The 26,902-nt window shown below is 40.3% G+C and overlaps 1 protein-coding gene across 1 annotated transcript; it reads right to left on the bottom strand.

Annotated features, from left to right (window-relative positions):
* Positions 1 to 2: 2 nt before the first annotated feature.
* LOC140734365 (tumor necrosis factor ligand superfamily member 10-like) lies at positions 3 to 26,902 on the bottom strand. The gene is made up of 5 exons (XM_073058235.1): positions 26,604 to 26,902; positions 15,370 to 15,525; positions 9,989 to 10,025; positions 9,796 to 9,906; positions 3 to 2,662 (listed from the first exon to the last, which is right to left on the bottom strand). The coding sequence occupies exons 1-5, from the start codon at positions 26,787 to 26,789 to the stop codon at positions 2,211 to 2,213; spliced, it is 942 nt and encodes a 313-aa protein (XP_072914336.1). The 5' UTR covers positions 26,790 to 26,902; the 3' UTR covers positions 3 to 2,210.

The following is a 26,902-nucleotide window of genomic DNA, read 5'->3' on the forward strand; positions in this document are numbered from 1 at the left end:
CATTGTTTAATGAGTACAGTTTATTCCAAATCTGGTACATTGAAACTGATACCTTGTATTGATACATCATCAGTAAAAGAGTACAGCATGTACAAAATACACAGGAACTGGTATAAACAGATGTCACGTGGGTGATGAGCAATTACCTTTAACACTCTGAAAAAGACATGCAGTTATAGTTTTCAAACAAAATGCAATACTTATTTGATAAAATAGGAATCTTGGACATGCTAAAATAATTTTGAATCAATCTCAATTATTCCCTTCTCTGGTATGAAATAAAAATAAATTGCCAGAAGTACACAGTAGCATCAAATATTATCTGTGAGAAGAGGACCTACATTAAAATTAGGTCAGCATCTTTTGTCAAAACTAAGAAATTAGGCATGTAAGTTGTTGTCTGGCTGTAAATAAAGTAAAAATGAATACAGTAGAGGGAGAGATAGAGGTACAGGTCATTGTGGGAGAGAAAATAAGTTGAGGTGTGTGATACAATGGAAGACAAACTGCAGTGATTAAAAGACAAGAGTAATGGTTTGAAATAACAGAAGTTAGCATAAGCTTTAAACGGCAATTTTAGAACTACTACCAGCTCATGGTATGGAATAGTGGAACCTAAAGTTTTGTTCTGAAGTTACTGAACTTAGCATTAGCTTTAAAATTGGAAGTTCCTGGGCCAAAAGTTGAAATTATGCCTTCAAACTTCCAATAGATCAGCACTGCAATGCTGCCAGAGGCTAAACTGTGTGTGTGTGTGTGAGAGGAATTAAAATGAAAATCTTCTAGATCAGTCTCACCCAATCTGCCACCTTCCCCCTCACTTGGCTTCACCCATCACCTGCCAGTGTGTTCTCCTTCCCCTCCCCACAACTTCTTATTCTGTTTTTTCCCCTCTTCCAGCCCTGCTGAAGGGCCTTGACCTGAAATATTGACTATTTATTCCCCTCCATAGATGCTGCCTGATCTTCTGAGTTCCTCCAGCAGCTGCGGAATCTTTTGTGTTTATCACCTATTGTATATTTGGTTTCCCTAAACTAATGGAGGTTGCATCATGAGCAGAGATTGCTAACTTGGTGGAAAATAAGTAAATTGCTCGTTCCCTTGGTTCAGTGGATGCTAAGGAAGAAGCAAGGTAAATGTTGCTTCTGCCATCCATTTATATGACTGTTGTGGGAGGGGCCAGCTGATGAACACTGTTTTAATATTCTGAAAAAAAAGAAGATACATTTGGTCATTGCAACACACTGAGATATGGAGGAAATAAGGTAAATGAGTTCTTGGAAGGATAGAAAGGTGGGAGGGAAGACTGGAGGGAAATCAGTTGTGGAATGACTTAAGTAGAAGGTGACATCCTAAAACAAACAAAGGAATGGGGAGAGTGGAATAGAATGACATGGAAGCAAGTTGGAAATGTTGGTGGGTGTGCATGTTTTTCAGTAGCCCATTTGCAGAAATTGGAAGATGAGTAGAAGAGTCAAAAGGGACCACATGAAGGGGGATAAAAGCTTAAGTTAGAAGCAAGAATGTTGACATTTCCATTTAAAGTATAAAGCAGGAAATGAAACAAACAGTTCAAAAGGCATCAGGGACTGGGTACGGTAATAGTCTATTTGTGTAAGAGAAAGTTTCGACTCCTGTAACACTTCTACAAATTTATATATCAGTGCCAAAACTCTTTAACAATGCAATTCTCTTAATCCATAACCTCGTCACCTTCCAGTGGTGTAGTGATGTTTTGAAGCATGAATTTTTTAACCTTCAAACACGGACTGTGGCTCCACTTTCTACTTTTAGCAGATACTTTTCCCTGCTCTCCATTATCAACTGCTAATGAGTGACTTATTTGTTTGTGGGGAAATATCTCAATTTACCATACAAGTGCATCTGTCTTTTGAGAGGGGAAGTTCAGGCATAGCAGGAGCTTTGGTACTTCCACAAAATCAGAGAAGAGCTCATTCAATTTTTTGACTACTATAGCCGGAGCTCTATATACCAGCTGTGTGAAGTAGGTAACAAAGATCTTTCTGAACTGAGCTATATTGGTCATTTAACACATTTTACTCAACTGAAAGTAAAATTCTTATAGACAATCCTCAAGTTAGCTCAAGTTTTGGACAAAAGACCAGTAAAACTGATCTTATGGTAGTTGTTTGATTCAATGAATTCATTTTGATCAAGTAGTTCTTTATAAAATGATATCTCATTCAATCTTACACATCCAGTTTAAAGGATCCAAAGTAGCTAGATACCTCATTATCATCCATCAACTCTCTGTCAGAGACAGTTACGAATATTTCATCACCAGCTTCTAATTCAAAAAGTCCTCCTTGGTAGATGGAATTCATACCATACTCAGCATTTGCTGCCCAACATTTTGTTCCTACGCTTTTCATGAGGAGGATCGGTGATGGGTAGGAAGTGGACATCTTGTATATACACTGCACAAGCAGTTGCTCATTGGGTTTTGCAGAATGGTCTTCATAACCAGCTGTATCCTCATGCTTGTATCTGAAAAACGTCTGGGAATAAACATAATACCTGCCCATTTGACTGGCTCGCAATTTTCCATGATTGATTGTCATGTTGTGGATGTGAGATAACCCTTTTCCAATGCCCCATTTTACAAGGTGGCGGCATGATCTGTCCAGAAAGTCGGGTGAACCTGTTTAAGAAATAATAGTCTGGAAGCTGCAATTTCAAATGTGTTTCTTCTTTCTTGCTAAAGTCCAGCATAGCTCATCTTGATTAAATTACCAGAGTAATTAGAAATTACCTAGGGTTACCGATAGCCCTCTAGTTTTCTAAGCTCCATGTACCTATCCAGGAGTCTCTTAAAAAAAACCCCATTATTATTAGCAACGGTAAATAAAAATAAGGTATGGACAAGCAGAGCAGCCATTGTGTGAGCAGACCAGTGTTAGAATGGGGAGGCTTTGGTTCAACAGGCTTAAGCAAGATAAATATCTGGTAAGTTTCTTCATTTTTTGTCTGTTAGTACATAGTTAGAGCAGTGAGGATCACTCCAGGGACAGTGCTGTGCCCTCTGTGTGAGATGTGGGAATTCTGGGACACCAGTCTCCCAGGTAACCACATCTGCACCAGGCACACTGAGCTACAGCTCCTCAGAGAACCTGTCGAGAAACTGGAGCTGCAGATCAATTACCTTCAACTCATGCGGGTAATTGAGGAGGTGATAGGTGGAAGCTACAGAGAAGTAGTCACCCCTAGATTGCAGGAGGCAGGTACATGGGTGACTGTCAGGAAATTGAAAGGAAATGGGTAGCCAGAGCAGAGTACCCCCCATAGCCATTCCCCTGCTTTGGATACCGTTGGGGACAACAACCTACCAGGGGGAGCCATAGTGACTGGATCTCTGGTACTGTGTCTGGTGCAGAAGGGAAGGGGGAGAAGAGGACTGCAGTGGTGATAGGAGATACCATAGTTAGAGGAGTAGAAATAAGATTATGTGGATGAAATAGAGACATGCAGATGGTATGTTGCCTCCCAGATGCCAGGTTCAGGGCCATCTTGGATCAGGTCCATGGCATTCTATATAACCATATAACAATTACAATATAACATTCTAAAGGGGGAGGGTGAGCAGACAGAAATCTTGGTACAGATTGGCACCAAAGACACAAGGAGGAGAATGGAAGCGGTCCTGTAGAGAGAATTCAAGGAGTGATGTAGAAAGTTGAAAAATGAGACGTCCAGTATATTAATCTCTGGATTGCTGCCTGTGCCGTGCGCCAGTGAGGATAAGAATAGGATGAACTGCCAGATTAATGTATGGCTGAGGAACTGGGGCAGAGTTTCAGATTTCTGGATCATCGGGCTCTCTTCTGAGGAAGTTATGAACTGTACAAAAGGGAAGGGGTTACACCTGAATGGAGGAGGGCCAACATCCTTGAGGACAGGTTTCCTAGAACTGCTCGGGATAGTTTAAACTATTTCATCAGGGGGATGGAAAACTGAGCGATAGGACTGAGAATGGGGCAACAACTGTACAAGCAGGAGGCAGTGTGTAGTGACACTCTCAGGGAGGGCAGGCAGATGGTAGGGCAAAATTGCAGTCAGTGGGATAAGTTGCATTGTAACGGGGGACAAGATCAAAAAGGGTGACAAATACAAAGCTTGACGTACAAAAAAGCTAGATGAACTCAGCAGGTCGGGCAGCATCCATTGAAAGAAGCAGTCAACGTTTCGAGCCGAAACCCTTCATCAGGACTAAAGGAGGGGGCAGGGGCCCTATAAAGAAGTTGGGGGGAGGGTGAAAAAATACAAAGCTTGTATGTGCCTGTCAGAATAAAAGGTAAAGATAACAAGTGTAGGAAACCTTGGGTTTTCAAGGAAGTGCATAGTAGGTATAGGCAGGTAGGAACAAATGAGGTTCTTATGGAGTGTAAGAAATGTAAGAAAGAAATCAAAAAAGCTAAAAGAAGGCATGAAGTCGCTCCAGCAGACAAGCTGAAGGAGAATACAAAGGGATTCTACAGATACGTTAAGAGCAGAAGGACTGCTCTGGAAGATCAGAATGGTAATCCATGTGTGGAGCCAAAACAGATGGAGGAGATCTTAAATTTATTCTTTGCGTCTGTATTTACTCAGGAGATGGATACAGAGTGAGGCAAAGTGGCATTAACTTCCATGGACCCTGTACAGATTACAGAGGAGGAAGTGTTTTCTACCTAAATGACAGTTAGGGTGGATAAATTCCCAGGGACTGATAAGTGTTCCTTCGTACCCTACGGAGGCAAATGCAGAAATTGCCAAGAACCTAGAAGAGGTATTTAAATATTCCTTAACGACCAGGGCAGTACAGAGGACTGGAGGATGGCCAGTGTTGTTCCACTGTTTAAAAGAGAACAGAACACAGCTAAACAGAAAGCAGGAAATCATAGGCCAGTTAAGTCTGACATCAGTTAGAACATAGAACAATACAGCACAGTATAGGCCGTTCGGCCCACAATGTTCAGCCGATCCTTAAACCCTGCCTCCCATATAACCCCCACCTTAAATTCCTCCATATACCTGTCTAGTAGTCTCTTAAACTTCACTAGTGTATCTACCTCCACCACTGACTCAGGCAGTGCATTCCACACACCAACCACTCTCTGAGTAAAAATCCTTCCTCTAATATCCCCCTTGAACTTTCCACCCCTTATCTTAAAGCCATGTCCTCTTGTATTGAGCAGAGGTGCCCTGGGGAAGAGGGGCTGGCTGTCCACTCTATCTATTCCTCTTAATATCTTGTATACCTCTATCGTGTCTCCTCTCATCCTCCTTCTCTCCAGAGAGTAAAGCCCCAGCTTCCTTAATCTCTGATCATAATCCCTACTCTCTAAACCAGGCAGCATCCTGGTAAATCTCCTCTGTACCCTTTCCAATGCTTCCACATCCTTCCTATAGTGAGGTGACCAGAACTGGACACAGTACTCCAAGTGTGGCCTAACCAGAGTTTTGTAGAGCTGCATCATTACCTCGCAACTCTTAAACTCTCTCCCTCAATTTATGAAAGCTAACACTATAAGCTTTCTTAACTACCCTATCTACCTGTGAGGCAACTTTCAGGGATCTGTGGACATGTACCCCCAGATCCCTCTGCTCCTCCACACTTCAAGGTATCCTGTCATTTACTTTGTACTCTGCCTTGGAGTTTATCCTTCCAATGTGTACCACCTCACACTTCTCGGGGTTGAACTCCATCTGCCACTTCTCAGCCCACTTCAGCATCCTATCAATGTCTCTCTGCAATCTTCGACAATCCTCTACACTATCCACAACACCACCAACCTTTGTGTCATCTGCAAACTTGCCAACCCACCCTTCTACCCCCACATCCAGGTAGGTAATAAAAATCATGAAAAGTAGAGGTCCCAGGACCGATCCTTGTGGGACACCACTAGTCACACCCTCCAATCCAAATGTACTCCCTCCACGATGACCCTCTGCTTTCTGTTGTGGGAAAGATATTGGAAGGTTTTCTAAGAGACCGGAGATATAAGCATTTGGATAGACAGGGTTAGTCAGCATGGCTTTGTGTGCATTAGATCATGTCTAACCAATCTTATAGCGTTTTTTCAGGAAGTTACAAGGAGAGTGGATGAGGACAAGGCAAAGAATGTTGTCTACATGGATATTAGAAGGGCATTTGACAAGGTCCTGCATGGGAGGTTGTTCAAGAAGGTTCAGTCACTCGGCATTCAGGATGAGAGAGTAAATTGGATTAGACATCAGCTTTGTGGGGGAAGCCAGAAAGTGGTAGTAGAGTATTGCCTCTCTGACTGAAGGCCTGTGGCTAGTGGTGTGCTACAGGGATCGGTGCCGGATCCTTTGTTGTTCGTCACCTATACCAAAGATCTGGATGCTAACGTGGTTAACTGGATCAGCAGATTTGTGGATGACAGCAAGGTTGTGGGTGGAGTGGACAGCAAGCAAGGTTATCATGGCTTGCAGAGGGATCTGCATCAACTGGAGAATGGGCTGAAAAGTGGGAGATGGAATTTAATGCAGAGAAGTGTGAGGTTTTGCATTTCAGTATGACCAACCAGGTGCTACCTGGTTGTGGTAGAACAGAAGGATCTGAGAATACAGGTACATCATTCTTTGAAAGTTGCATCATAGGTAGATAGGGTCATTATGAAAGCTTTTGGCATATTGGCCTTCATAAATCAATGTATTGAGTACAGGAGATGGATGTTTTGCTGAAATTGTGTAAGATATTGGTGAAACCTAATTTGGAGTATTGTGTACGTACACAACGCTGGAAGAACTCAGCAGGTCAGGCAACATCAAGTTCTAGTCATGGGAAAGTTGTAATGAAGCTTGAAAGAGTACAGAGAAAATTTACAAAAATATTGCTGGGTCTGGAGGACCTGAGTTATAAGGACTGTATTCTTCAGAACGCAGAAGATTGAGAGGAGATTTGATAGAGGTATACAAAATTATGAGGGGTGTAGATAGGGTAAATGCAAGCAGGCTTTTTCTGCCGAGATTGGATGGGACTACAACCAGAGGTCATGGGTTAAGGGTGAAAGGTGAAAAATTTAAGGGGAACATGAAGAGAAACGTCTTCTCTCAGAGGATCGAGTGTGGAATGAACTGCCAGCACAAGTGATGCATGCGAGCTTGATTTCAATATTTAAGAGAAATTTGGATTGCTACGTGAATAGCAGAGGTATGGAGGCTATGGGTCCAGTGCAGGTCGATGGGAGTAGGCAGTTTAAATGTTTTCAGTATGGATTAGATGGGCTGAAGGGCCTGTTTCATTGCTGTACCTCTATGAATCTCCAGGAATGAAATTTTGATATTTGAAAGCACACAGTATACAGAATAAGGTAGATGATCTTGTGCAGTTAGAGATCGGCAGGTATGACATTGTGGACATCATAAAGTCATGGCAGAAAGAGGATTTTGGTTGGGAGTTTAACATCCAGGAATACACTTGTACTGAAAGGAAAAGCATGTAGGCAGAGGGGGTGGTGTGGTTCTGTTGGTAAAAAAGTGAAATCAAATCCTTAGAAAGAGGTGGCATAGGATTGGAAGATATAGAATCATTGTGGGTAGAGTTAAAGAACTGCAAGTGCAAAAAGCCCTTGATGACAGTTTTATACAGGCCTTCAAACAGTAGTTAGGATGTGGGCTACAAATTACAGCAAGAGATAGAAAATACATGTTAAAAGGGAAATGTTACAATAATCATGGGGGATTTCAATTTGCAGGTAGATTGGGAAAATCAGGATGGTGTGGAATTGGATCCTGAGAGAGAGAATTTGCAGAGTGCCTATGGGATGGCTTTTTGGAGCAGCTTGTGGTTGATCTCACTAGGGGATCAACAATTATGGATTGGGTGTTGTGTAATGAACCAGACTTGATTAGGGAGCTTAAAGTAAAGGAATCCTTAAAAGGCAGTGATCATAATATGATAGATTTCATCCTGCAATTTAAGAGGGAGAAGCAAAGGACGTATCAGTATTACAGTGGAGTAAAGGGAACTATAGAAGGATGAGAGAGGAGCTGCTAGGGATGACAGCAGAGCAGCAATGGCTGGAACTTCTGGGATCTATTCGGAAGGTACAGGATAGATACATCCCAAAGAAGATGTATTCTATAGGCAGGATGACACAACTATGACTGACTAGAGAAATCAAAGCCAACATAAAAGCCAAAGATTGGTGGGAAGTTGGAGCATTGGGAGACTTTTGAAAAACAACAAAAGGCAACTAAAAAGTCATTAAGAAGGAAAAGGTGGAATATGAAGGCAAGCGAGCTAATACCAAGAGAATATCAAAAGTTTCTTCAGATACATGAAGTTATTATGCGAGAGGCGAGAGTAGGTATTGGCTCACTGAAAAAGGATGTTGGAGAGGTAGTAACGGGGTACAAGGAAATAGCAGATGAACAGAATAAATATGTTACATCAGTCTTCACTGCGGAAGACACTAACAGTCAGTGACACTCTTGTGTCACTCTTCTTGACACAAGCGTGTCAAGAAGTGTGTGAAGTTGCCATTGCTTGGGAGAAGGTTCTTGTGAAGCTGAAAGGTCAGAAGATAGCTAAGTCACCTGGACCAGACAGTGTACATCCCTGGGTTCTGAAAGAGGTGGCTGAAGAGATAGTGGAGGTATTGGTAATGAACTTTCAAGAATCAAAAGATTCTGGCATGGTTCCAGAGAAATGGAAAATTGCAAATGTCATTCCACTCTTCAAGAAGAGTGAGAAGCAGAAGAAAGAAAATTATAAACCAGTTAGACTGACCTCAGTGGTTGGGAAGGTGATGCAGTTGATTGCTAAGGGTGTGATTTTGGGGTACTTGAAGCGCATGATGAAATAGGCTGTGGTCAGCATGGTTTCCTTAAGGAAAAATCTTGTCTGACAAAACTGTTGGAATTCTTTGAAGAAATAACAAGCAGGATAGACCAAGTTTGCAGATGATACAAAGATAGGTGGAGGGGTAGTTAATATTGAGGAAGTAGGGAGTCTGCAGAAAGACTTGAACAGGGTGGAAGAATGGGCAAAGAAGTGGCAAATGGAATATAGTGTAGAGAAGTGTATTGAATGAACCCTATCAAATGTTGAAAGGCCTAGATAGAGTGGATGTGGAGAGGATGTTTCCTATAATGGGTGAGGCTACGATCAGTCGTCAAAGCCTCAGAATAGGAGGACAACCATTTAAAATGGGGATTAGAAGGAATTTCTCTAGCCAGTTGGTGGTGAATCTGTGGAATTCATTGCTATAGGTGGCTGTGGAGGCCAGATCTTTGCGTGTATTTAAGGCAGAGGTTGACAGATTCTTGATAAGTTAGGGCGTGAAAGGTTACAGGGAGAAGGCAGAGGAATGGGGTTGAGAGCGAAGTGGATCGGCCATGATCAGATAGCAGAGCAGGCTCGATAGGCTGAATGGCCTTATTCTGTTTATATGTCTTAGGGTCTTGTGGTATTATAAACCATCACTGAAGTGCCATACTACTGCATCTCGAAAAGAGTTTCAGCGGTGATGCACTTCACTGGTATTTTTTGACATTTTAATCGTACTTATATTTATTAATCTTATAATGTGAGTATTGAGTGGCAAGGCCAATATTTATTGTTCACCCATTGTCAACATTAAGAAGTGAATCAGATCCTTGAACCACTGCAATTCTTATAGAACATAGAAACTCCTATAATGTCGGTAGGTGGGGATCAGCAATAATTAAGCAAATATCAGTTATATTTCCAAATCAAGATGATGTGCAGCCAACAAACGGACCAAAGAATATACTGTAGTTAATCTAGAAACCTGTACTACTGACCTTGCAGTGAACCAAATCTCACAGTGAGATGTGCAGAGGGACTCTGCATCGCTCTGTTCTCCAACAGCACTGCAGACTTCACAATGTCTGGAGGCAGTTTGTTTATCAAATCTGTAGAGGAAAACAGTTGTGTAATTTATAAGAATTTATTGGAATGGAGATTGTCAATGCATATGGATGTGAAATAACTCACCTTTAATTATATGTTGCTTGCTAACTTCTTCTGATACCTGTAGTAATTTTATTGAAGAAAATGGTGAGACTAGGTCAATGCAAGCTAGATTTAATGTAAAACTGTATATTATGTCCATATATATGTCAAAACTTTCTCCCCACCCCATCCCCACTTAATGCATCAACACAACAAACAATGTGCACCACAGTATATCATTTATAGAAGGTTTTCTAATAAGACGATTGAATTGTTCACTGGGCAGTGTGACTTTTGTATCAACCAGACAATCTCCAAATAATGAACCACAAGTGAACATACTAAGAGCTAAATTTACATTTTCTGGTGATCTGAAGCTTTGCCATCAAGCAGTACTCACAGCCAACGTGCAAACAAGTAACTGGATATGTAGAAGATCTAGCAAGTTTCAGGTAGTTATCCTTCTATCCCCCTGTCATAATAATTTGTCCCATTCTGATTTTATTTCCTCTTCAAAGTCTTTGAGTGTGTTTCCATCTCCAAAAGCTCCACTTTCCTATTTGAATCACTCCAGTTAGGTTTCCACAATGCCACGATTCAGCCTTATAGCAGCATTAGGTTCCAGAATTCTGCACAGGTACTGTTAAATGCTTAAATCCTGCAGATAACATCATTAGTTCGGTCTGCTGCTGAACTCTACATGGGAGTTTAACAGTGAAAGCCAGTCGTGCTGAGACCTTCCAATATTAGCAATAAGGATATAGCCTACTGGATTCACGTTAGGAAGAAAGAGTTTGAAGATCCAATAAATTTCTTTCAAAAATGGATCCCTGAAAAGTTGGAAATGGAAGGAGAAATTCCAATTGAGATCGAAAGGGCTCATAGATCCTTAAGGCCAAGACCTCGAGCTGATCAAAACCCACGATCAATTTTGATAAAATGCTTACGATACCAAGACAAAGAAAAGATCCTGAAGGCTGCTGCCCAAAGTGCCAAAAATAGAAACGGGCCATTGATGATAGCAGGAAAACCAGTTCTTTTTTATCCTGATATAAGTTACAACCTGTTGAAGAGGAAGAAGGAATTTAACCCAGTGAAAAAAGCCTTATGGGTAAAGGGTTACAAATTTACAATGCGTCATCCAGCAACACTGATAATTTTTTTGGAGGAAGGAAAAAAATGTTTTCCCGATTATCGAAAAGCGGAGGAGTTTGTACAAGATCTTCCATCTATTCGCTATGAAGATAGACCCAATGAACAGAAGTGACGGACATTTATGGATATTATAGAAAAGAGGAGCAAAATTTTAGAAATACTAAATGAGAATGGTATTTCTTTTTTTTTCTCTTCTTATACATATACGTTTTTGTGTTGCGGGGGGGCTGGGGAGCTTTGGATCGGTTACTGCGGGATTCACGTGTGTAATCATGGCGGTTGCCATGACCCGTACAGCAGAGGGGGGTAATGTTGTGTTATTTTTCCACAACATTAGTAGGGGGGTATTTTGTTTTTTTCTTTATATTTTAATTTTCTTCTATCTTTTAGCCTGGATGATTGGTGGGGACACACATAGCAACACGGAGATTTTTATAAAGATTTCCCAAGATACCACGAAAGTGGAAAGATTAGGTATTATTATAGATTGGAATAATATAATAAAAAAAATAATGACTAATCTACTAAACTTTTTAAGTTTTAATGTTAATGGGCTTAATGGGCCAGTAAAAAGAAAAAGAATTTTAACATATATTAAAAAAATGAAAACAGATATAGCTTTTTTACAAGAAACTCATTTAACAGACACAGAACACCAGAAATTAAAAAGAGACTGGGTTGGAAATGTTATTGCAGCTTCATTTAATTCAAAGGCGAGAGGAGTTGCAATTTTGGTTAACAAAAATCTACCAATTAAAATACAAAACATATTAATTGATTCGGCGGGGAGATATCTAATTGTACACTGTCAAATTTTTTCAGAACTATGGACCCTTATGAACATTTATGCACCAAATGAATATGATGTAAAATTCATACAGGAGGTCTTTTTGAATTTGGCCAACGCACATGATAAAATATTAATAGGTGGAGATTTTAATTTTTGTCTAGATCCAGCTTTAGATAGATCAACAAAGGTTGTTACAAAATCAAAAGCAGTAAAATTAACTCTATCATTGATGAAAGACTTAAATCTGATTGATATATGGAGAAGAATTAATCCAAAAGAAAGAGATTATTCATTTTACTCAAATAGACATAAAACATACTCAAGGATAGACTTTTTCCTATTATCAACAAATATTCAAGATAGAGTGAAAAATGTGGAATATAAAGCAAGAATACTGTCAGATCATTCTCCTTTAATAATGACAATGATAATGATAGATAAAGAGGAATCAGTTTATAGGTGGAGATTTAATTCAATATTATTAAAACGTCAAGACTTTTGTGATTTTATGAAAAAACAGATTCAGTTCTTTTTAGATATAAATTCACATTCAGTTGATGATAAATTTATAGTGTGGGAAGCAATGAAGGCATACTTGAGAGGTCAGATAATAAGTTATACTTCTAAAATTAAGAAGGAATATATGATAGAAATAGATCAATTGGAAAAAGAGATTACGAAATTAGAAAAAGAATCCCAAAGAAATATGACAGAAGAAAAACGAAGACAACTCATTAACAAGAAGTTACAATATAATACGCTCCAAACATATCGAACGGAAAAAGCAATTATGAGAACTAAACAAAGATATTATGAACTAGGTGAAAGATCACATAAAGTTCTTGCATGGCAGCTAAAAACAGACCAGACTTCTAAAACAATAAATGCAATTCGAACAAGAGTAAATAAAATTACTTATAAACCTTTAGAAATTAATGAAGCTTTTAAGAATTTTTACTCTGAGTTGTACAAATCAGAATCACAAAATGACAATGTCAAGATAGAAAGGTTTCTGTCACAAATAACTCTTCCAAAATTAAATACGGAAGAACAGAAGGGATTAGATATGCCTTTTACATTGAAAGAGGTCGAAGAAGCCCTAGGATCACTTCAAAGTAATAAATCTCCAGGAGAAGATGGTTTTCCGCCTGAATTCTATAAAAAGTTTAAAGATTTATTAATTCCTCCTCTTATGGAGTTAATACGCCAAGCGGAAAGAACGCATAAACTTCCAGAATCCTTTTCGACAGCCATTTTAATAGTATTGCCAAAAAAAGATAGAGATCCTTTAAAGCCATCATCATATAGACCGATTTCTTTAATAAATACTGATTATAAAATAATAGCAAAAATCTTATCTAATAGATTATCTAAATGCTTACCAAAATTAGTACATATGGATCAAACAGGATTTATTAAAAATAGACAATCAGCAGATAATGTAACTCGCTTATTTAGTATAATTCATTTAGCACAGAAGAGGGAGGAAATGAGCGTGGCAGTTGCTTTAGATGCAGAAAAAGCATTTGATAGATTGGAGTGGGATTTTTTATTTAAGGTATTGGAAAAATACGGATTAGGAGTATCCTTTATAAAATGGATTAAAACCTTAAATACTAATCCCAAAGCTAAAGTAGTGACAAATGGTCAAATTTCAACACCATTTCAGTTAACAAGGTCAACTAGGCAAGGTTGTCCATTATCACCTGCTTTATTTGTGTTGGCGATAGAGCCATTAGCTGAACTGATCAGAATGGACCCAGATATTAAGGGTTTTAGAGTTAACCAGGAAGAATACAAGATCAACTTATTTGCTGATGATGTTCTACTTTATCTAACAAACCCATTGCAATCGTTGCGTAAATTATCCTATAGATTAGAAGAATATGGGAAAGTATCAGGTTACAAAATAAATTGGGATAAAAGTGAAATTTTACCTCTTACTAAAGGAGACTATAATCAATGTCGATCAATAACCCAGTTTAGATGGCCGGCAAATGGTATAAAATATTTAGGTATAAGAGTCGATAATGATATAAAGAACATATACAAATTAAATTATTTACCACTATTGAAAAAAATTCAAGAAGATCTTGATAAATGGATGGTATTACCAATAACATTAGTAGGTAGAGTAAATACCATAAAAATGAATATATTCCCTAGATTACAATACTTATTTCAATCACTACCAATACAATTACCCCAGAAGTTTTTTCAAGAGCTGAATAAATATGTGAGGAAGTTTCTTTGGAAAGGTAAGATGTCAAGAATATCGTTGGAAAAATTGACATGGAAATTTGAGCTAGGAGGGTTACAACTTCCAAATTTTAAGAATTATTATAAAGCAAATCAACTTAGATTTATTGCATCCTTTTTTGAGAAAGACAAACTGGCGTGGATCAGAATAGAACTAGATAAAATAGGAGAAAACATACCAGAAGACTTTATATATAAATGGGAATCTAAATGGATACGGGAAAAGAAAGAATCTCCTTTATTAAAACATTTGATTGATTTATGGAATAAGATAAATGTTGACGATGAGATAAAGAAATCCTTATTAGCAAAGAGATCTTTAATCCAAAATAGACTTATTCCTTTTACAATGGATAATCAACTTTTATATAATTGGTTTCAAAAAGGGATTAGATATATAGGAGATTGTTTTGAAGGAGGTATATTAATGTCATTTGATCAATTAAAGAATAAATATAAAGTATCAAACAACACTCTTTTTTGTTACTTTCAACTAAGGGCTTATTTAAGAGAAAAGCTAGGTCAAACAATGTTACTACCGAAACCCAATGAAATAGAAACTTTAATTCAAAAAGGAAAGATTAAAAAATTTATCTCTTGTATGTATAATTTGATTCAAAAACAGGCAATTAAACAAGGAGTCCATAAGTCAAGACAAAAATGGGAAAGTGATTTGAATATCAAAATTGAAGAAAAAAACTGGTCAAGACTATGTCTTGAGAGTATGACAAATACAATAAACGTTCGATTAAGATTAGTGCAAGGAAGAAAGAGTTTTAGTTAACTTTTGTTTTTAATTTTAATAATCTTAAAGTAATTAATTTTATTTTTTAAGCTGCCAGATAATTAAAAAATTTTAATTGCAAGTTTTACGTGAGCATTTCATAGGCGGGTCCTCTTCGCTCTGCTGCCAGAGCCGTGGGTGCTTACGGCAGTAAGACTGGCCTACTACACTTGGATCAGATAAGTCCGGGTATGGGGGAACCATGGGTGGTGATTTCAGGCACAAAAGATGTTGGGAAGAGATAGATAAGGATACTAAACACTAAATTTATCTAAAGAGACCCATCCCTCTGATGTTAGGGAAGGGGGAGCCTATTGCGTTCCAGTTTTGTACCTCCTTGAACTTTGAGGAAGTTAAGTCAATACAAAAATTGCAGCTGGAATGTAACATGGCAGAAATCAGGGAGAAAAGAGATCTTATGGTCTGTTTAATCACCTTGTTTGCAAGTAATCTGATTTTGTTAGCCAGCATCCAACAGGGATCTTTTCTGATCTGGTTGTCTATGTCTTCAGTCTCTTCAGTGATTAGCAGTTGAAGTTTCTTGGGATTATTTAAACACCACAGCTCCTGGGAAGCTGTCTGATTTTTACCCTAAAACACAAGAGACAATGGCTTTGTAAGGCAAGATGTGCAAAAGATGAGTAAGAATCGGTAATCATTTTAAACACTTAGATTTACAGTCACACAACCACCGTTATATTAAATAGCAATGGCCATGTCCCAAAAAATCCTGGCCATACTGACATTGATTTGGTGCTTTGCCATGAGCATTAATCATTCGGTGTATAAACAGACGATGGAAATTCCTTTACAAATGTTCTGAATCTGTCATAAATGTACCCCTTGACCCACAGTAATTCTGCTGACTGTAAAGTGTTGGCTCAAAGTTTAAAGTTCGAAGTAAATTTATTATTAATACATACCTGTCACTATCTACAACCCTGCTATTGTTTTCTTGCAGGCATATGGAATAAATCCAAGAAACACAGTGGAATCAATGAAAGAGCACACCCAACAGGGCAGACAAACATGCAATGTGCAAAAGACAACAAGCTGTATAAATACAAAAGAGAGAAAAAATGCAATAAATGTCATGAGTATGAGGTGAAAAGTTCTTGAGAGTGTGTCCATAGGCTGTGGGAATAGTTCAGTGATGAGATGGGTGAAGTTGTCCACTTTGGCACAAAAATCTGATGGTTGAGAGGTAGTACCTGTTCCTGATCGTGATGGTGTGGGTCCTGAGGCTCCTGTACAATCTTCCTGATGGCAGCAGCATGAAGAGAGCATGGCCTGGATGCTGAGGGTTCTTGATGTCCAATGCTGCACAGGCTCAATGGTGGAAAGAGCTTTCGCCATAATGGACTGAGCCATATCTACTACTTTTTGTAGGATTTTTCATTCAAGGGCATTGGTGTTTCCATACCAGGCCATAATGCAGCCATCACACATGTATAGCAGTTTGTCAAAGTTTTCAATATCATGCTGAGTCTTCGCAAACTTCTCAGGAAGTAGAGGCACTGCCGTGCTTTCTTCAAACTTACACTGACAACATAGGTGTTGGCTTGTGGTCTAGTGGATAAGGCATCGGTCTAGTGATCTGAAGGTCACTGGTTCGAGCCTCAGCTGAGGCAGCGTGTTGTGTCCTTGAGCAAGGCACTTAACAACACATCGCTCTGCGACGACGCCGGTGCCAAGCTGCTTGGGTCCTAGTGCCCTTCCCTTGGACAACATCGGTGGCATGGAGAGGGGAAGGCCTGCAGCTTGGGCAACTGCCGGTCTCCCATACAACCCTGCCCAGGCCTGCGCCCTGGAAGGCGCAAATCCATGGTCTCACAAGACTAATGGATGCCTATTCTGATTCAGACACAGGAAAGATCCTCTGAAATGATAACACTGAGGAATTTAAAGTTGCTGACTCTCTCAACCTCTGATTCCCCAGTGACGACTGGGTCAAGGACCTTTAGTTTCCTCCTCCTGAAGTCAATAATCAGCTCGTTGGTTTTTCTGACATTGAGTGAGAGGTTGTTGTTACATTATTACTCAGCCAGATTTTCCATCTCCCTGCTACATGCTGATTTGTCACCGCATTTGATTCAGCCAGTGACAGCGGTGTTATCAGCAAACTTAAATATGGCATTGGAGCTGAGGGAGGTGAAGAACAGTAGACAAGATTCAGTATGACAGGAAAGGAAAATGAGATTAAATTGCAAGGATCATTGCAGATTGTAACTGTGGCTCTCTGCAGATGGCTACAAGGCTGTAAGCTCAGCTGCAACCCTATAAGCTCCTATTCAAAAATACATTTTGCATATTCAATTGTATGAATTCCTTTATCTAAAGCTGTACACCAACAGGTATTTGGTGTTTCATGTTAAAATAACACACTTGTTTCAAAGTGGATGTTTAATGAAGATGGTGGAGCTAGTTATAACTATAGAAGATGAGGGTGGTTTGATACCCATGCTTTGATCTGAAGTCAATAGAAACCTAAAGCTGAGAGAGGAGAGGATAAAAAGGTCATATCCATCCAGTTTTGTTTACTTTACTATGGAATGGTTACTGGCAAAGAAAACAGAATGGATAGAGTTAAAGTTGTATGGGAAACAAAATGTGATCGCTGCCATCACTGGCTTGCTCCAATGATACTACCTGTGAGAACAATCTGGATCAGCAGAACAAACAGTTGAAAAGATGTATAGAATCTTTGACTTTACTTATAAGTAAAGGTATTCAATCCAGGCTCAAGAAACTATGCTTAGTTTTTACATCCAGACACTTCGTTAAGTCTCAGCTAAATTATGATGCCCAACTTTGGCAAAGCAATTTGTGGGAAGATGTCAAAGTTTCAGAGAGTGTGCGGAGGGTTGGGCCGCAGTGGCGGGTGGTGACGATCCCAACAATTGTGGCAAAAATAATTATTTTGACATGGAGTGAAAGTTGTGGAAAAATACTAACACCATTCATGTTCCTTTCAAGTCCCCAAACCCATTTTTACCATCAAGCAAAGAGTTCTGAAGTGCAGACAAAAATATAAAGTTGGAAACACAACAATGAAACTGCCCCCCAAACATTCATGTGATGATAAGCAGATTATCTTCTCTGTCCTGTTAAATAAGATAAATACCAGGCAGGTCACTGGACTAGTTCTCCATTGCTTCATTGAACAGTAGCATGAAACCTTTTGTGTTTTCCTGGTAAGTGACTGGGCTCAGCATATTATCTCTTTTAAAAGACAGACCCTCCAAGTACTCTGCAATAGGACATAAACATATATGCTTCCAGCTCAGAAAAAAAACCAAAATTTTCTCCTTAGTAAAGAAATGATAAAGGGTAGATCTGAAGATATTTAAGAGCATTAATGTTTTTAACAGAGTAAGTGCAGTTTCCAATGAAGAAAATAGATATAAAATTGTTAGCCGAATAAGCAGGGCACAGTGAAGAAGGATGTTAAGATATAGAAAGTTTTGCCTGAAAGAACGCTGGAAGCAGGTGCAATAATATTAGTAAAGAGCACAGAGAGGAGATGTTTGGGGAAAGAACTTAGCGCATGAGACAAAATGTAAAAATGCTGGCAGGGCTTGGAGGGTCAGATGGCAGATGTAGAAAAAAACAACAAAGTCAATGCAGTCAACACACACAACATGCTGGTGGAACACAGCAGGCCAGGCAGCATCTATAAGGAGAAGCACCGTCAAAGGGTCTTGGTCCAAAACGTCGACGGTGCTTCTCCTTATAGATGCTGCCTGGCCTGCTGTGTTCCACCAGCATGTTGTGTGTGTTGTTTGAATTTCCAGCATCTGCAGATTTCCTTGTGTTTGCTCTTCAAGGTCAATGCAGTTTTGGGTCATTCTCGTTCCTCACTATATAACTGCATCCTGTCTTGGTGAGTATTTACAGCATCAGCAGGCAGTCTGAATCATCTCACCAAGGTCAGCTTTTTGCTTTCTAATTGGATATTGCTACCACACACCCATGATCAAATGGCCTATTTCTGAAAAAAGCACTACAGTATAGTGCAGTGTAGATCTACACTAAGGTAACACCACAGTATAAACATGCCACTCATACCTTGCAGTGACGGGGAAAGTTGATGGAAAAAAGCTGCGGTGGCATTCGTGAGTTACATCAAGGAATGGACAGGCAAAAGTTTTGAAAAGCTTATTAGAACTTCTCAGACTAAAGACCAGGATTTCCCACGGCATACAGCACAACACACAATGACGATGATGAATACCAAGATGCTAATTTCACCTGTTCAGCACAAACTGGTTTTACAGCGGGTATTACCCATTTAATGAGAACCTCAGTTGATTGTGATGATAGTTAATGCTTACATTTTTTTAAAGCCAATATCTAAATCTACACAGAGATTTTATTTCAACAAAATGCTATATATTTATTAACAAAGCACACTTCTGCTTTATCTTGATTTAATTATTATTACTTACAGCTGAGCGAGTGATTCTCCAACTTTGAAAAAAGAAGTTTCCAGCTTCATGTCAGGGACAATTCACAATTTGGTGTTATGTGTGCATGCAGCAGCAAAAACGTGTTGTGCTGCTCAAGTAAGGCATCTCCAGTAGAAATAAAATTTACATGGCAGTATTTTGAAGTGCATAAGATTAATCCCACTGTCCATCTGTCAATGGTATCAAGCCAGATAATCTTATCATCACATTCTCCTTCTGAAGCTGTGTGCAAGCAAGTTGCAATGTTTCTTCCAAGGGGTGCACTTCAGAAGTGCTTGACTGATTGTAAGGCTTTCTTGGAATGTTTTGAATAGAACACTAATGGTACTTCATAAATGCATGTCTAATATATTTTTTAAAAAACAAAATGTGCTTTAAATCAGTTTATAACTTATTACTTACAAAATAAAGCCAGAAAGGACTGATCAAGAAATCCACCATAAATGATTGATGTAGAAATTAGAACATATAAGTTCGCTATCTATTTTATGATGAGCTAACAAATATCACCAGTAACAGTATGGCCATTATAGATGAACGTCAAGGACGACCATGGAGGAGACATCCTAGTTGTCTGCGTTGAAGTGGATATGCAAGCCAGGGCAGCATCCATGCAGCTGTCCCTCTCCACGCAGCTGAAGAATCCAAAGGAATGGCAGGGACAGGAATTTCCCATCAGCATTGAACTCAGTATAGGACTGCCTTAGGGACTCCAGCTCCAGATTTTTCTTTGGGGTTTCCTCCCAAAGCCTCAAGGCAGCAGAGGGTTGAGATCAGATGACTGCATTATTATCTTTAAATAACAATCAACCCAATGCAATCCTATTCCCCTCTCAATTTCAAACACCTCTCTCCCCCAACCAACACCCCAGTAAAAAAAAATCCCTGAATTGGAACCTGAGACAGTATCATTGATCTGTTCTTAATATTGAAATAGATCAATATTCTTTACAGGGAGCTGCCACTTGGTTGGTGCCAGTCCCTAGCAAATGCCAAAGTTTGAGGCAAATTAATAAATAAAATATTCTTTCAACCACTCTCTTTCCACACTGTTGTACCATGGCACCTTGATTATATTCCTGCATTAATGTAATCTGGGGTAATATGTTAACAATTAAACTTCAAGACATAATGTCAAATCATGGGCCATCAGGGGAAAGGAATATTATGATATCATTGGTGATTAAATAACAAACTGCAACAAGTTATCTTTTTCATATCTTGATCTGTGGCCAGTGATATTCAGGGTATCTTCAAACAATTGATGTGTACTGTACTCAGTCCATACATCCAATTTTCAAGTGCTGCTGGACCATCTTCATACCATATGCTCCACACTTTATCCTAACAGTAATCATATATCTCCATTTGCCTTCAGATAACAATCAAAAGTAATATTTCTGTTGAATTTCCTTATTTCTGGACTAACCATTCACTGCCATCAACAGAGCTGCTATTGCGTAATAACTCGGTGCAGACAGAGCTTTGTTGAAGAGTTTTTGGATGATAGGTGGAGGGGTTGGTAGTATTGAGGGAGTAGGGAGTCTGCAGAATGACTTAGACATTAGGAGAATGGGCAAAGAAGTGACAAGTGGAATATGGTATAGAGAAGTATATGGTCATGCACTTTGGTAGAAGGAATAAAGATGAAAACTATTTTCTAAATGGAGAGAAAATTCAAGAATCAGAGGTGCAAAGGGACTTGGGAGTCCTCGTGCAGGATTCTCTAAAGGTTAACTTGCAGGTGAGTTGGTGGTAAGGAAGGCAAATGCAATGTTCACGTTCATTTCCAAAGGACTAGATTATAAGAGCAAGGATGAGACTTGACAAGTCCTTTGTCAGACCACACTTGGGAGTACTGTGAGCTCTTTTGAACCCCTTATCTAAGAAAGTATGTGCTGCATTGTAGAAGGTCCAGGGCAGATTCATGAGAAAGGTTTAACGTATGAGGAGCATTTGATGGCTCTGGGCCTATACTTGCTGGAGTTTAGCAGAATAAGGGGGGGATCTCCTTGAAATCTATTGAACATTGAAAGGCCTCGATAGAGTAGACTTGGAGTGGTGGCTCCTATAGTGGGGGAGTCTCGGACCAGAAGGCAAAGAATAGATAGTTCTTTCAGAACACAGATGAGGAGGAATTTATTTAGCCAGAGGGGGGTGAATCTGTGGAATTCATTGCCACATACAGCTGTGAAGACCAAGACATTGAGTATATTTAAAGAAGCTGACAGGTTCTTGATTAGTATGGAGATCAAAGGTTATGAGGAGAACAGGGCTGAGAAGAAAAAGAAATCAGCCATGATGGAATGGCAGAGAAGACTTAATCAGCCTAAAGGCCTAATTCTGCTCCTATGTCTTATGGTCTTCAAATGGATCTTCTATAGACAATAGACAATAGGTGCAGAAGTAGACTATTCAGCCCTTCGAGCCTGCACCGCCATTCTGAGATCATGGCTGATCATCTACTATCAATACCCGGTTCCTGCCTTGTCCCCATATCCCTTGATTCCCCTATCCATAAGATACCTATCTAGCTCCTTCTTGAAAGCATCCAGAGAATTGGCCTCCACTGCCTTCTGAGGCAGTGCATTCCAGACCCCCACAACTCTCTGGGAGAAGAAGTTTTTCCTTAACTCTGTCCTAAATGACCTAACCCTTATTCTTAAACCATTCCCTCTGGTACTGGACTCTCCCAGCATCTGGAACATATTTCCTGCCTCTATCTTGTCCAATCCCTTAATAATCTTATATGTTGCAATCAGATCCCCTCTCAAACTCCTTAATTCCAGCGTGTACAAGCCCAGTCTCTCTAACCTCTCTGCGTAAGACAGTCCAGACATCCCAGGAATTAACCTCGTGAATCTACGCTGCACTTCCTCTACAGCCAGGATGTCCTTCCTTAACCCTGAAGACCAAAACTGTACACAATACTCCAGGTGTGGTCTCACCAGGGCCCTGTACAAATGCAAGAGGATTTCCTTGCTCTTGTACTCAATTCCCTTTGTAATAAAGGCCAACATTCCATTAGCCTTCTTCACTGCCTGCTGCACTTGCTCATTCACCTTCAGTGACTGATGAACAAGGACTCCTAGATCTCTTTGTATTTCTCCCTTACCTAACTCTACACCATTCAGATAATAATCTGCCTTCCTGTTCTTACTCTCAAAGTGGATAACCTCACACTTATTCACATTAAACGTCATCTGCCAAGTATCTGCCCACTCACCCAGCCTATCCAAGTCACCCTGAATTCCCCTAACATCCTCATCACATGTCACACTGCCACCCAGCTTAGTATCATCAGCAAACTTGCTACTGTTATTCTCAATGCCTTCACCTAAATCGTTGATGTAAATCGTAAACAGCTGTGGTCCCAATACCGAGCCCTGTGGCACCCCACTAGTCACCACCTGCCATTCCGAGAAACACCCATTCACCACTACCCTTTGCTTTCTATCTGCCAACCAGTTTTCTATCCATGTCAATATCTTCCCCCCAATGCCATGAGCTCTGATTTTACCCACCAATCTCCTATGTGGGACCTTATCAAATGCCTTCTGAAAATCGAGGTACACTACATCCACTGGATCTCCCTTGTCTAACTTCCTGGTTACATCCTCGAAAAACTCCAATAGATTAGTCAAGCATGATTTGCCCTTGGTAAATCCATGCTGGCTCTGCCCAATCCTATCACTGCTATCTAGATAAGCCACTATTTCATCTTTAATAATGGACTCTAGCATCTTCCCCACTACTGATGTTAGGCTGACAGGACGATAGTTCTCTGTTTTCTCCCTCCCTCCTTTCTTAAAAAGTGGGATAACATTAGCCATTCTCCAATCCTCAGGAACTGATCCTGAATCTAAGGAATATTGGAAAATGATTACCAATGCATCCGCAATTTCCAGAGCCACCTCCTTTAGTACCCTAGGATGCAGACCATCTGGACCTGGGGATTTGTTAGCCTTCAGTCCCATCAGTCTACTCATCACCGTTTCCTTCCGAATGTCAATCTGTTTCATTTCCTCTGTTACCCTATGTCCTTGGCCCATCCATACATCTGGGAGATTGCTTGTGTCTTCCCTAGTGAAGACAGATCTAAAGTACTTATTAAATTCTTCTGCCATTTCTCTGTTTCCCATAACAATTTCATCCAATTCATTCTTCAAGGGCCCAACATTGATCTTAACTATTTTCTTTCTCTTCACATACCTAAAAAAGCTTTTGCTATCCTCCTTTATATTCCTGGCTAGCTTGCGTTCGTACCTCATTTTTTCTCCCCGTATTGCCTTTTTAGTTAAGTTCTGGTGTTCCTTAAAAAATTCCCAATCATCTGTCTTCCCACTCACCTTAGCTCTGTCATACTTTTTTTTTAATGCTATGCAATCTCTGACTTTCTTTGTCAACCACTGTGGCCCCTTTCCCTCCTTTGAATCCTTCCTTCTCTGGGGGATGAACTGATTTTGCACCTTGTGCATTATTCCCAAGAATACCTGCCATTGCTGTTCCACTGTCTTTTCTGCTAGGATATCCATCCATTTAACTTTGGCCAGCTCCTCCTTCATGGCTCCATAGTCTCCTTTGTTCAACTGCCACACTGACACCTCCGATCTGCCCTTATCCTTCTCAAATTGCAGATAAAAACTTAACATATTATGGTCACTACTTCTTAATGGTTCCTTTACTTCAAGATCACTTATCAAATCCTGTTCATTACACAACACTAAATTCAGAATAGCCTTGTCCCTGGTCGGCTCTCGTACAGGCTGTTCCAAGAATGCATCCCGTAGGCACTCTACAAACTCCCTATCCTGGGGTCCAGCACCAACTAGATTCTCCAAGTTCACCTGCATGGTGAAATCCCCCATAACTACTGCGACATTACCTTTGTCACATGCCAATGTTAACTCCCTATTCAACTTGCACCCAATATCCATGCTACTGTTTGGGGGCCTGTAGACAACACCCATTAGGGTCCTTTTGCCCTTACTGTTCCTCAGTTCTATCCACACAGACTCTACTTCTCCTGACTCTTCTACTTCTTCTGGTCTTTCTCCTGAGCTGCTGCTTTCCAAGCAGTCCCTTGCTTGAGGCTGAATTCATATGCTACAGAAAAATGCTGGAAAACATCAGCAGGTCAAACAGCATTGATGAAAAGAGAAACAACTGAACGTCTTCACATCAAGGTCCCTTCATTGGAATTGAGATAAAGACAAATAAATTAGTCTAATTAGTAACAAAGATAGGATCAAGCAATGGGTAAAGAAAGTGAATTTCTATGCAAGGGTGAAATAATGGAACAGGTAAGATAGGATCAAGATTCTTTGTGCAATGTTTTGTGACCTGACCATATAAGAAACGGGAAATAAAGAATGGCAGGCAAAATGGCCAGTTCCAATGCAAACAGAAAGAGCAAATTCACTAAAGATGGAGAATTCAGTAGAGACTCCTAAGACGAGGTGATGTTTCCTCACGATAGCCCTGGGACATGCTGTAACAGTGCAGGAAGGCACAGTCAGGTCGGAGCAGGAGGGCCACGCTCGATTAAAACAACAGCCAGCTCTTGCAGACTTAGCGCTGGGCACTGCCCAGCAATTTCCATTTTACCTCCCTCCACATTCACTATTACCCAGAATAACTCATCGCTCGCTTACTCATTTATGACGAAGGATCTCAAGTCCAGAAACCTTGTCTCTCCTTCTGCAGATGCTGCCTAACCCGCTGGAGCTTTCCGGCAATTTGTTTTCATTTCTGATTTATTTTGATTTTCAGTGCATTGATCTACTCCGATCTAGTTTAAAGCAAGTGACAAAAATGCTTGTGCTCATTCATTTTACTGTCCCAACACTCTCAGACTGTCTCTGTGAGCGTATTTCTGCCAGGAATCAGTGTTTAAAATGACACGCCTTTCCAGCGCGGGCTTTCTGCCCTCCGGCTTTCCACTAAATAGGGCGAATCCATGGTGACCAAACTAAGTCGACTGAAGTCCAAACGGAAGTCCTTTTGCTCGTTTACTGTGGGTGCGCCTTTCGTAATTAAAGCCACGAGCCTCTCAAGACCAACGTTTCAACTGTTTTGTTTACAAACACCGCTTAATGCGTTCAATCAAATCACTGCACCTGTCAAGTGCCAATGGTCTCATTTTACTCTTCCTTTGCAGACTGAAATGTTGCAAAACGTTTTTTGTCTACTTCCCCCTGAGGACTTCTCGTAACTTTAAAAGGAAGCGTTTCTTCATGCTTTAAAAAGTGGATGGATGTGTTTGAAGTTCTGAGGGGGAAAAACAAACTGGTGGCCCATGGCCTCCGCTCCTGCCACAATGAAGCCACTCTCGGGTTAGAGGAGCAACACCTCATATTCTATGTGGGTAGTCTCCAACCTGACGGCATAAACATCGATTTCTCCCCGCGTCCTCACTCTTACTCCCTTCCCCATTCCTTCTCCTCAGCTGCTTACTAACTGCCTCTGGCGCCGCTCCTCCTCCCCTTTCTCCCATAGTCCATTGTCCTCTGCTATAAGATTCCTTCTTCTTCAAACCTTGATGTTTTCCACCTATTGCCTCCCAGTTTCTCACTTCACCCTCACCCACCTACCTACCCCCTCAACTGGTATCACCTGTCACCTGCCAGCTTTTACCCCTCCCCTCCCCTCCCCTCCCCCACTCCACCTTCTTTATTCTGGCTTCTCTCTCCTTCCTTCTCAGTCTCCATGAAGTGTCCCGGCTCGAAACGTTTGACTGTTTATTCCCTTCGATTGGTGCTGCCCAACCTGCTCAGTTCCTCCAGCATTCTGTGCGTCTTAATTGGAATTTAAGTTCCTCGTAAAGCTGGCAAATGCATTTAAGCAAATGCTCCTGCATATTACCCGCGGGATTTCGTACAACTCGCCCTCTTGTAAACTTCGTACACTGTCCAGTGTTTCGTTTTCACTTTCTCTGCAGACTTATGCTTATTGTTCACCAGAATTCGCATTGACACAATAAGTTATAACTTCCTTTGCAAATAGCCGCTGATATATAAATAGCCTGTAACTTAGCTGGTAAACAAGCACCGAAGCAGTAATGTAATTACTTTCTGTACATCTCGAAGTGAGAACACGTTCCGCAATCACTTCCCAAATCTCTCTTAGAACAGACTTTTAACAGAATTAAATACTTGTTAACATAAAACCGATTCGTTCTACCCAGGAGGCAGACTTTACCTGTGCGATTTCCTTTGTGAAATACAGAGACAATCCCGCAATCGCAACTGCTTGCAATAAAAACAAAACTAAGCCGCCGACCACCGCTGCCAGAAACAGCCTGGAATTTACGGAGGTTCGAGGGCTCGGCGAAATCATTGGAGCCGCCGATTCCGAACTGCAAGATCGGGAGTATTGTCCAGCCATCGCATCCCAAGGATTAATAAATTATGGTTATCCGCTTTACTGGAAGGAAATAAACTTAACAAAAAACTCCGCGATCTGTTGTGGGTGTGTCTAGATAGGAGGAGACACCCGGC

This window comes from Hemitrygon akajei, chromosome 10 (genome assembly GCF_048418815.1).
Source record: "Hemitrygon akajei chromosome 10, sHemAka1.3, whole genome shotgun sequence".
Taxonomy (NCBI): Eukaryota; Metazoa; Chordata; class Chondrichthyes; order Myliobatiformes; family Dasyatidae; genus Hemitrygon; species Hemitrygon akajei.

Bases quoted from the DNA above. Each gene is read 5' to 3' on its own strand.
- LOC140734365 (XM_073058235.1), bottom strand. From the start codon at position 26,789: ATGGCTGGACAATACTCCCGATCTTGCAGTTCGGAATCGGCGGCTCCA. The intron at 15,526-26,603 runs GTAAAGTCTGCC...CTTGTGTTTTAG, and splicing joins TCACAAAGGAAATCGCACAG to GGTAAAAATCAGACAGCTTC. The intron at 10,026-15,369 runs GTGATTAAACAG...AAATTACTACAG, and splicing joins TCAGATTACTTGCAAACAAG to GTATCAGAAGAAGTTAGCAA.